Genomic DNA, 12848 nt, shown 5'->3' with positions numbered 1-12848 from the left:
AAGAGGCTTAGGAGGGAAAATGGAAGCCTAAAGTGTAACACTCCCATACTCCAAGTGCCTTACCAGGACCACTTAAGGCATGGAAGTGCTACCATCTCGGTTACCCGAGGCAATGATAATCAAATAGACAATAACAAAACGTACTTTAATAATAATAAAGTTTAAAGCGATACAACCAAATCCGAAACTGATAAATGAAAATACAAAGGTTCTCAAAACTGTTAAAACGACTAAACAAAATAAGAGAATGTTCGACACAGCGGAAGACTTCTAAAACAGCATCGTGATTACTCAACCCAGCTATGCTATGTGCATCGACTCATACCTTCTCAATAACTGCTCACCATCCCCGAATGGATCACCAAAGTTTTTAAAAACATTTAAACGGGGTAAGTACTTATTACATAAAACAAACAGCTGAAATAAAACAATACTACAAACAACTCAATCAGCACAACTCAGTTACCACAACTCCATCTCATCTCCACACACCTGACTACACACTGAAGTGTGTAGTCTTGCCAGAGTACCCATCGCAGCAAGTACTCCACACCGCCAGTGGGGGACCGCAGCCGTTCCTACCTAAGCCTCGCTCATCTCATCCGTGCGATAAACCCATGTTTAATAATGTGCACATCCCTTCCGTGGCGGGTTCCACAGAAGGCGAATCAAGGGCGTGAAGCCACTCCCGCAACTGACTCCACTCAGCCAGAGATGCACCCCGAAGATCACAGACAAATATACAACAATCACCTTACACAATCAACAATTACCAAAAACCAATTCCAACACGATAATTAATCAACAACAATAACAATCACCAACAACACTATGTAACCAATACTGAGTAGGGAAACCCTACCTGGAATAGCAATCACCACAGACGAACTAGCAGCTAATCAGAATCTCTCCTCTACGAATCCTCCTCCTATAACATACACTCATACAATTACCACCAATACTACACAAAACCCCCAACATTACCCAATTAGGGTTTTAATGAAACTCAACCAAACGCTATAAAAATTATACGAGGAACTTACCCTTGACACGATGATCACAACGGCGTAAAGAACGAGATGATCCGACAAACCTAGCCTTGGGATTTGCCAATAACGCGAGAGATGCGAAAAACGTAACTTCTAATCTCTTTGAAAGGTTTAAGAATGTTGAAAAAGTGTTTAAGAAATAATGACGAAAGCTTTTATATTAATCTCGCGTTATTAACAAAACCCGTCCAAATAAACCCGTAAAACACACTTACTCGAACGAGTAAGTGACTTACTCGATCGAGTGACCCTTACTCGATCGAGTTCCCAACTTACTCGATCGAGTACCCTACAGGCAGACTACTGTTTTGCGTAAAAAGCTACTTACTCGACAGAGTAAGCCGCACTCGATAAACTCCTGCAACTCTTTCCAAAACCGTGATATGAACCTCGCATCTCTATCGGACACTATATATTTAGGCACCCCATGCAAACGAACCAGATGCTTCCTATAAGCCAAAGCTAACTATATCTTGGTCTGAGTATCTTTCATCGGCACAAAGAGAGCTGACTTGGTCAACCGATCCACTATAACCCATATCATGTTATTACCATGTTGACTCCGCGGCAAACCCACTATAAAATCCATAGAAATGGACTCCCACTTCCACTCAGGTACCTCAAGAGACTGAATCTTACTTTGTGGTCGTCGCTGCTCCTCTTTAACTCTCTGATATGTCAAACAACGAGCCACAAACTCAGCTGTTTCCTTCTTCATCCTAGGCCACCAGAAAATCTTCTTCAAATCTCTATATAACTTGTCACCGCCTAGATGTACCGAATATGTTGTGCAATGAGCCTCTATCATGATCATCTTTCTGAATTCCTCATCATTGGGTACACACCACCTACCATCGAATCTCACACTGCCATTTGTATGAATAGAAAATCTAGACACCGTCCCTTTCTCTACTCCAGCCCTCCACTCCTCAATCTTAGGATCCAAAGCCTTTTTCCTGCAAATATCATCATAAAGATCTGGCTCCACTTTCAAGTCCCCTATAGCATCCTTTTTCTGTATCATACGTATCCCCATCTTCCCCACCTCATCTCTCAACCTCATCAAAGACATAGCGGTGCATAGAGAATGCACACTCTTCCTGCTCAACGCATCTGCAACCACATTAGCCTTCCCTTCATGGTATATAATATCCATGTTATAGTCCCCAATCAGCTCCATCCACCTCATCTGTCTCATGTTCAACTCCTTTTGAGTGAAGATGTACTTGATACTCTTGTGATCTGAAAACACCTTAAAGGTCGCCCCATAAAGATAGTGCCTCCAAATCTTGAGAGCAAACACAACTGCACCCAACTCCAAATCATGTGTCGGATAACTATCCTCATAAGGCTTCAGTTGCCTAGAAGCATAGGCAATCACTTTCCCGTTCTGCATCAACACACATCCCAAACCATTCTTTGAAGCATCTGTATATACCTCAAAGTTCACACTCCCTTCAGGTAATGCTAAGATTGGAGTTGTGGTCAAACGCTCCTTTAATGTTTGGAACGTCGTCTCACAACTTTCATCCCAACGAAACCTGTTCTCTTTCCTCATCAAAGTTGTCATAGGTCTAGTTATCTTGGAAAAGTCCTTCACGAACCGTCGATAGTACCCTGCCAAACCCAAGAAACTCCTGATCTCTGCCACATTCTTTGGTGCTTCCCACCAAGTAACTGCCTCTATCTTTGCAGGATCCACAACCACACTCTTCTTTGAAATCACATGTCCCAGAAAAGCAACCTCCTCTAGCCAGAACTCATACTTAGACAACTTTGCATATAGCTGATTGTCTCGCAAAGTCTGCAACACTATCCTCAAATGCTTCTCATGCTCCTCCTTAGTCTTAGATTAGACTAAGATATCATCGATAAAGACCACCACAAATCGATCCAAAAACTGACTGAAGACCCAGTTCATCAAATCCATAAACACTGCAGGTGCGTTAGACAACCCAAACGGCATCACGACATACTCATAGTGACCATACCTCGATGTAAAAACTGTCTTTGGTATGTCTTCATCCCGAATCTTCACCTGATGATAACCCGACCTCAAATCGATCATAGAAAAGACCGCAACACCATTCAACTGATCAAAAAAATCATCTATCCTCAGCAAAGGATACTTGTTCTTCACCATAACTCTGTTCAGCTCTCTATAATCGATGCATAACCTCAAAGTCCCATCTTTCTTCTTCACAAACAAGACTGGTGCTCCCCATGGTGATACACTAGTTCTAATGTATCCCCTCTCAATTAAATCACCCAGCTGTTTCTTCAGCTCCTCCAACTCCTTAGGACCCATATGGTACGGGGCCTTAGAGATTGGTCCCGTCCCCGGTTTCAACTCAACACTGAAATCTATCTCCCTCTTCGGTGGCAAACCCGGTATCTTATCTGGAAAAACATATGGGAACTCTCCCACCACTGGTATCTGCTCAATTGTCGGACTCTCCATACTATGGTCTCCTACATGGCATAAGATCAACGGACATCCCTTCTTCAGATAAGACTTCAAGGTCACTTCTGCAATCAACTTGACTTTGGGTTTGACAACAAACCCACGATAAGACACACTAATCCCCTTAGGACCCCTTAAAAAACTCTCTTTTAATGACATTCTTTCTTAGCCTTATAGTTACCCAACGAGTCCATACCGATTATCATCTCAAAATCATCCAAAGGAAATTTTAATAAGTCCACTGGTAGGTCAACCTGCCCAACTATCATAGACACACCTCTATACAACCTCCCACAAGATGCAGACTCACCCGATGGTATAAAACTTCCTCTTTTACAGACTCATACTCACTCAAACCCAAAAGCTTAGCATGTCTCGATGATACAAACGACTGTGACGCTCCCGAATCAAACAAAACAAAGGTAAAGACTCCATTAACAAGAAAAGTACCCATGATAATGTGAGCATCATCCTCAGCTGCTTTCTTTTCCATCATAAACAGTTTACCACTGGTCTTCTGTCCACCTCCCTGCACAGTACTAGCTGAAGTAGATGGCTTAGCAGCCGACCCCTTGTTGTTGTTGTTCGTCGCCTGTCTCTGGTATGAATTACCGGCATTGCGGTTAGCCCCACCATTGTTGTTACTATGACCACCCCGATTATTCTACGACCTAGCCGGCCTGTTACTAGCATAACTCTGAGATGGACCCTGAGAAAAACTCCCCTGTGATGGTCTCTGAAAAATCCCGCTTACAGCACTGGTACATTCATGCCTCTTGTGGCCCATACCGCCATAGTTAAAGCAAGACAAACCCCAACTGCTACCACCACCACCACAACCACGCCCATAAGAAGCTCCACCACGGAACCCCGACCCCGAAGAGTAATCTCTCACCTGGTTATAGCCGCCCCTCTTGTAACTAGACTGACCACCACCCTCACTCTCAGCCTTCCTCTTCTCAGAAGCTCTCTCTCGTTTCTCCTTAGTCATCTCTACCAACCTCTCAACTCTCCCGGCATGCTCATATAGCTCCTTGACATCTGTAAGGACCCCTGCCGGCAACTTCTCCATGATCTTGGGTGTTAACCCCTTCTCAAACCTCAATGCCAAGTTCTCTTTGCTCAGCACCATATCCTCAGCATACCTAGATTTCTCGTTGAACTTATGATAGTACTCAACAACTGTCATGTCAGAAGTCATCTTAAAATCATCAAACTCCTCTCTCAGCTTGCTACGCACGTGCTCCGGCACAAACTCTCGCCTCACAGCCCTCTTAAACTCATCCCACGGTATAGCAGTTAACTCCAGTCTCACATATAAGTCCATAGCACTCATTCTAACTTTATCCCACCACTCTCTTGCTGCTTCTCTCAAGTAGAACGGAGCCTGTTCCACTCGAAGTTCCTCTGGGAAATGTGCCAGATTGAGTATGTTCTCCATCTCTCTATGCCAATTATCCAGCAGAATTGGCGCACCCGTGCCCATGTACTCTTTCGGATTAAACCTCGATATATGTATACATATCTTGGCATGATCTGCCCCCGCCTCTTTATCTTTCCCAAATTTCATTAAAGCCTTTGTCAGAGCATCTTGGTGCTCTAGCATCTTAACAATCTCATCCACACTCATGTTCTCAGCCCTGGCATACAACGCGGTTCTCTTTGGCGGCATCTTAAAACTATATAAGAAAAGGTAAACATGAACACACACATCCCCTATCTCAAAACACGAAAATGACCTGTACAGCACCTACTCGATCGAGTTCCAAAACCCACTCGATCTAGATGAGGCCACTCGATCGAGTTACCCACCTACTTGATCAAGTGCCTCGAATCCAGAACCTGACCAGAAAGCAACCAAAAACGAACTCGATCGAGCCACCTACTTACTCGATCGAGTTGACCCCACTCGATCGAGTACCCAAACCTGCTCGATCGAGTGCCCAAAAACAGGCTACTGCCCAGAAACGAAAAACATCCCACTCGATCGAGTCTCTGACCTACTCGATCGAGTGCCCCCCACTCGATCGAGTCATGCTGAGTCGTATGCTACCCGCATGTTCAACTCAATGCTTCCAGCCATCTATACTCTTATGTAAAACAACAAACATATATACGATATCTATCTATCTATCTATCTATATATATATATATATATATATATATATATATATATATATATATATATATATATATATATATATATATATATATATATATATATATATAAGCAACGATAACCTCCCTTCCATGTTTCTATTAAGCCACGTTATAAATCGGCCATCATGCAACTCATTTATTCAATGAACGACATATATACTCATATCATCATCATATTTCACCATACATCTCTTATCCTCCACATGCATGCATCCACCAATTCACACAACACTTTACTAGATAGATTTACAACACAAAAGATAAACACATAGCGATCCCAACACACACCCCAGAGTGACCGGTTCAAAGTTGTAGGGCGAGATCGCAACATTAGGACGTCTCCCAAGTCTTTGCCTTAGCTCCTAACAACTCCTACTCAGGTTTATTTTAGTTTGACTCCGTATGTTCATTAGGTTCATTAGTTACAGGTTTCAAGATCATCGCTCTGATACCACTTTGTAACACCCCCATACTCCAAGTGCCTTACCAAGACCACATAAGGCATGGAAGTGCTACCATCTCAGTTACCCGAGGAAATGATAATCAAATAGACAATAACGAAACGTACTTTAATAATAATAAATTTTAAAGCGGTACAACCAACTCCGAAACTGATAAATGAAAATACAAAGGTTCTCAAAACTGTCAAACGACTAAACAAAATAAAAAAATGTTCGACACAACGAAAGACTTCTAAAACAGCATCGTGATGACTCAACCCAGCTATCCCATGTGCATCGACTCATACCTGCTCAATAACTGCTCACCGTCCCTGAATGGATCACCACAGTTTTTAAAAACATTTAAACGGGGTCAGTACTGATTACATCAAACAAACAGCTGCAATAAAACAATACTACAAACAACTCAATCAGCACAACTCAGTCACCACAACTCCATCTCATCTCCACACACCTGACTACACACTGAAGTGTGTAGTCATGCCAGAGTACCCATCGCAACAAGTACTCCACACCGCCAGTGGGGGACCGTAGCCGTTCCCACCTAAGCCCCGCTCATCTCATCCGAGCGATAAAGCCATGTTCATTAATGTGCACATCCCTTCTATGGCGGGTTCCACAGAAGGCGAATCAAGGGCGTGAAGCCACTCCCGCAAGTGACTCCACTCAGCCAGGGACGTACCCCGAAGATCATAGACAGATATACAACAATCACCTTACACAATCAACAATTACCAAAAACCAATTCCAACATGATAATTAATCAACAACAATAACAATCACCAACAACACTATGTAACCAATACTGAGTAGGGAAACCCTATCTGGAATAGCAATCACCACAGATGAACTAGCAGCTAATCAGAATCTCTCCTCTACGAATCCTCCTACTATAACATACACACATACAATTACCACCAATACTACACAAAACACCCAAAACCCCCAACATTACCTAATTAGGGTTTTAATGAAACTCGACCAAACGCTATAAAAATTAGGGTAAATTGATAACTTATACCTTAAATAACTCATTTTTTTAAATCTTATACCTAGGATAACTTTTTTTCAAAACTTATACCAAAAATACTATTTTCATCCAAAATTGATACCAAATCTTAAAAAAAGACATAAAATGTCTATTTTGCCCTTACTAATTAAAGTTAACCACTCTTTCCTCACTCCATTAAAACCATTAACCAAACATTCATCATAACCACCCCCACAAACCACCACCACCATCAGTGCCTACGCCGCCTACCTACGACTGTCCTCCTTTCGACGAAACCTCCTACTTTCATTTTTAACATATAACACGACGATGTCTTATCTCCTTCCAGTGAAGTTGAAAACGTCGTCATTTTTAATTCATTACATTAAGCTAAACTCATAGATGTAAATCAACTTCAATAAAAGATTGGTCTAATGAATGTGGGTTGCTGTTTTCTGGAACCAAAGCATTGTGGGAGGGCCTACTTGTAGAGTTTTAGGTGTTTGAGGAACAATTTGTCTTCGTGATTTGGTTGAGTTTTTCACCTCATGATTGAGATGTATTTTAGCTCCCAAATATTGTCCCCTCCCTTCAAAAGTCTTTTATGTTATTAGCCTTTTTTACTAGCTCATACTTCTTAAATCTCTATTTAGGGAGAAAATCTGGGGAGTTTATTATTGATCTTTCATTTTTTTCAGATTCTGGGTTTTGGGGGTTTTGATGTTCGACGAGTTAGTGGTGGGGCTAGGATGGAGCAGCGGTGGTAGGACAGTTGGGTGGTGGCGCAAGCTTCGGTGGTGGTGTCGGTGGGGGATAGGTGGTTTTTGGTGATGGTTATTGTGGATGTGAGGTTTAATGTGGTGGAGAAAGGGTGATTGACTTTTATTAATAAGGGTAAAACCGTCAATTTATATAATTTTTTGAGATTTGGTATTTAGTTTGGAAGAAAATAAGATTTTTGGTATAAGTTTTGAAAAAAAGTTATCTTAGGTATAAGATTTGAAAAAATGAGTTATTCAAGGTATAATTTATCAATTTACCCTAAAAATTATACGAGGAACTTACCCTTGACACGATGATCACAACAGCGTAAAGAACGAGATGATCCGACTAACCTAGCCTTGGGATTTGTCAATAACGCGAGATATGCAAACAACGTAACTTCTAATCTCTTTGAAAGGTTTAAGAATGTTGAAAAAGTGTTTAAGAAATAATGACGAAAGCTTTTATATTAATCTTGCGTTATTAACAAAACCCGTCCAAATAAACCTGTAAACCACACTTATTCGATCGAGTAAGTGACTTACTCGATTGAGTGACCCTTACTCGATCGAGTCCCCAACTTTTTTTTTTGGGAAAATGTAAGTTCTCATTAATATAATCAAAAGTCCCATACAACCATACTTCAAGCCTTGCTTGAACCAGTCTCAATTACAACTTATATGCTCTACCCAAGCTAATACATTCGCATTTTTAGTACGAATGCTACATTGTGATAAACGATTTTTAACATCACACTTCACCTTTCCTGCAATAACCTGAGGTCTAAATACATATCCCTCGATCCTGCTACAATTTCTGCTATACCAGATGTGGTACATCAGGCTAGCTAGAATCATGGCAATAATTTTCTTTCTACAAGCCGAGGCTTGTCTCCACTCAGTCCACCACCTGATAATCTGCTGCATAGGAAGTCTGTGGCAGCACCATGCAGAGACCATATCACTACACTGCCTGCTAAAAGTACATTCAAGAAACAGATGACTCAAACTTTCCTCCTGCAAACCACATAAGAAACATTTGTTTTCAGAGATGATGTGCATCCTGATAAGCCTGTCCTGTGTCAGAAGCTTCTGATGAGCAATTAACCAAACAACAAAAGCTTGTCTAGGAATCAACCACTTATTCAGATCCAAGGGTACCATGGCACCGATTCCCATCCGGTTTAATCCATTGATACCCCGCTTTGATTGTGTATCGCTCCAAACCGGATAAAGAAAGAAGAAGAGGTTTCATAATATGCTTGACTGCAAATTTTACGCTAAGCCCAAACGCTGCCACTACCAGGTTCATAGTCCATCCAATTACAGTTTTTGATGTAAATTGAGTGAACCCACCGCACCCATAAATGGTCAGCCTTTTGAGCCACCCACCACACATATTTCCCTACAGCTGCAACATTCCAACAGTGGAGATGTTTAAAACCTAAGCCCCCCTGTTTGATGGGTTTACAAGCATTCTCCCATGAAACAAGTGCAGGGCTATCTTTTGAATCACTGCCATGCCACAGGTAGGATCTACAAATTGCTTCAATTTTGGATATCACAGTCTTTGGGAGGATAAAAATCCTGGCCCAGTAGCTATGAAGGGTGCTCAACACAGACTGGATCAAGACAGTCCTCCCAGCATAGGAGAGCTTCCTAGAGCCAAGCCCTCGAATTCTATCCACAACATTGTCCACTAGCCTGGTACAGTCCATCACAGATAACCTTTTTGGTGAGACAGTGACCCCAAGATAAGTGAATGGTACTTGTCCTCTCTTCATCTCAGTGATATTCTCCAAGTCCCTGAGAGCCTGACTGTCAACTCCATTACAGTACAAACTAGACTTACCTTTATTCATCACTAGCCCAGTAGTCTTAGAGAACATTAGGAAAGCTTTAATCATCAATCCCACAGACTCCCTGTCAGCTTTGCAAAAGAGAATAAGGTCATCCGCAAAGCAAAGGTGAGAAAAAAGTTTGTACCCTCCGGCGAGGGGTGGAATTTGAACCTGGAATGCTTTTGCACCACCATAAGCACCCTACTCAAGTACTCAAGGCACACAGTGAACAGGAGGGGGGAGAGAGGGTCCCCTTGCCTGAGTCCCCTTCTACCTCTGAAAAACCCAAAAGACTCCCCATTCAAAGATAAAGAGTAAGAGGGTGTAGTGATACATTGCATCACCAACCTACAAATTTTCTCAGGGAACCCCAAGGCTTCCAACATATGACCCACAAACTCCCATTCAACAGAGTCATAGGCTTTTTGCAAGTCAATCTTCATCATGGCTCTGGGAGAACAGCTTTTCCTCTTGTAAAGCTTTATTAAGTCTTGACAAATTAAGATATTGCCAACAATATCCCTCCCTTTTATGAAGGCTCCCTGGGAAGGGCTAATAATGTCAGGCAATACCATACTAATTCTATTGCAGAGGACCTTGGATATGCATTTATACACAGTATTGCAGCATGCAATGGGTCTGAAACTGTTGGACAGTTTCAGGAGCAGTCACTTTAGGCACCAAGGTAATAGAAGTGGCATTGCATTGCTTCAAAAGTTTCCCATAGCAAAAGAAATTCTTGACAGCAGCAATAATATCCCCTCCAACCAAGTCCCAATTATCCTTAAAGAATTGACTACTATACCCATCAGGGCCAGGAGCTTTGTTCCCTGGGATAGAAAACATAGCCTCTCTGATTTCTTCACCAGTAATAGGAGAGGTTAACCTCTCACAATGACCAGCATTCAAACAATTCCCAGATTGAACAATTCTTCTATTAATAGGTCTTACATTCTTAGAGGTCCCCCAAAAGAGATATATAGTAGTTCTCAAACGCATGTTGGACTGTCTCAGAGGTAGAACATACCAGCCCATTCATATCCTTCACTTGGAACACCCTATTCTTTGCTCTTCTACTCTTAATACTAGCATGAAAGAATGCTGTATTATCATCTCCCAGTCTCATCCAATCCAGCTTTGCTTTTTGTCTCAGGAATTGGTCCCTAGCTTGTCTAAGCTCCCCCACTTCCTTTGCACAATCCCTTTCAGTCTGACAAAGCTCATGATTAAGAGGATCCTGAACAAGTAATTCCTGAATTTTACCCAGAGAAATCTCAGCAACATGAGTGAGATTCTCAAACGAGTCCCCAACTTACTCGATCGAGTACCCTACAGGCAGACTACTGTTTTGCGTAAAAAGCTACTTACTCGACAGAGTAAGCCCCACTCGATAGAGTAACCATAGACATAGAAAACCGTAGTATTACATAAAGGACGCGATGACATTCTTGCTAGGGCAGTCGTCAAACCAGAGCATCCAAGTCGTGTGAGAGGGGTATCGACACATGTTGGAATCACCAAATATTTTGGGAACACTCAAACGAAGAAGGTGGATGATGATGACTTCGAGAAGGTAATTATATATATATATATATATATATATATATATATATATATATATATATATATATATATATATATATATATATATATATATATGTTGTATTTTATTCAACATAATTTAAAACTGACACCATTATTAATTTATTTTACGTAAATCATTGTAATTTCTACGTACTACGTACGCATGCAGCTAGAGAAAATGGCGAGGCTGATAATGAGAATGGTGGGAAAGGGGGAGAAGCCATCTAAAGAAGAGTTGGTTATGGTTTCTGAAGCCATAAAGAAAGTAGAGGAGAAGGTAAACGAGGACATGAGAAGTGATGATGATGATGAGGTGTTATATGTCGAGAAAGAAGCCGAGAAGCACATGACAAAGAATCAAGATCAGGTAGGTGAGGAGGAAGATCAGGTAGTTGACGAGGAAGTAGTTCAAGTAGTTGAGGAGAATGTCATGGAGGTCATACCAAAGGAGCTGACATTGGAGAAGGAGGCCAGGTCAAAGAATGTAATACCCCATATTTTAATGGTATTTATAATTAAGAGTTGAGCATTTTTAATAATTAGTTATGACATTTACAGTTTATAATTATAGGTAAGGCGAGAAGATATAATAAAATAATGAATAAGTCGGGATTAATTGACGGGTCGTGTGCATTGGGCCGCGTCCAGAGTGTAGCTCGAGTAATATAGTAGTAATAATAATAATAATAATAATAATAATAATAATAGTAGTATTTGTATAATAAATAATAATAAACAATAATAATAGTACAATAATATTCCTAATTGGTTTCCATATAACCTTAAGCTACCTATATAAATAGATGACAACCTACAACAATAGACCTTATTCATCATAAAACACAAATAATTCACATAAGAGAAAATGAGAAGGAAGAACTGCTAAGTTTCTAATCGTCTCATAACATATTCACCTTAAGACTAATATAACTCGTTAAATAGACAACCGTTGACTGACCCGAGACCATGGGACACCAGGGATTAACCAGGACCCACCGTTGACCACCAGGGACCTCGGGAAAGGGGCGTTTTAGGCGGGTTTTGGGTGGTTGTTGGGGTTTGTTGTTAGGGTTTGTCGAAAGGGGGTTTATGGGGATACGACCCACGAAACTCGACCAATTGAACCACGGTTAGGATGGGTTGAGACCATTGGTTAGAGTCCAGCCCCGTGGTGGTGTCGTGGTGGTTGGAGATGGCGGTTTACTGTAGTGGTGGCTGGAAACACGTGAAAACAGGGGAGGGAGTGCTTGTGTTTTTGCTAGGCGTGAAAGGGCAGCCATGTACGGTTGCTGCTGGTGGTTGATGGTGGTTTGGGTTGCTTCTGGTGCCACCGTGGGTTAGTGGTGACCACGGTGGTGGCGGGCTGAGTTGGGGTGGCTGTATTATGAAGCTAGGTTGTTGGGTTTGGTTGGTTTACATGGTTTAATGGGGTGCTGGTTATTGACGAGTATAGAGGCTGTGAGATAGGACAGGATGAGGTACGGTGGTTAGTGGCGTTGGTCTGTAGCGGTGGCTGTCTGTGGTAGTAGTGGTGGTC

General features: G+C 41.6%; 2 protein-coding genes across 2 annotated transcripts; both read right to left on the bottom strand.

Annotated features, from left to right (window-relative positions):
* Window positions 1–8552: 8552 nt before the first annotated feature.
* On the bottom strand, window positions 8553–9050 carry LOC141630712 (uncharacterized). Its single transcript, XM_074443480.1, has one exon. It carries the CDS (start codon window positions 9048–9050, stop codon window positions 8553–8555), a length of 498 nt encoding a protein of 165 aa, XP_074299581.1.
* A 1286-nt stretch (window positions 9051–10336) lies between these two features.
* LOC141630711 (uncharacterized) lies at window positions 10337–11424 on the bottom strand. The gene is made up of 3 exons (XM_074443479.1): window positions 11416–11424; window positions 10755–10979; window positions 10337–10681 (listed from the first exon to the last, which is right to left on the bottom strand). The coding sequence occupies exons 1-3, from the start codon at window positions 11422–11424 to the stop codon at window positions 10337–10339; spliced, it is 579 nt and encodes a 192-aa protein (XP_074299580.1).
* Between the last annotated feature and the right edge of the window lie 1424 nt (window positions 11425–12848).

Source organism: Silene latifolia, chromosome Y (assembly GCF_048544455.1).
Source record: "Silene latifolia isolate original U9 population chromosome Y, ASM4854445v1, whole genome shotgun sequence".
Taxonomy (NCBI): Eukaryota; Viridiplantae; Streptophyta; class Magnoliopsida; order Caryophyllales; family Caryophyllaceae; genus Silene; species Silene latifolia.
Note: the sequence above shows the minus strand (reverse complement) of the source record. Positions and strands in the feature narration are given on the sequence as shown.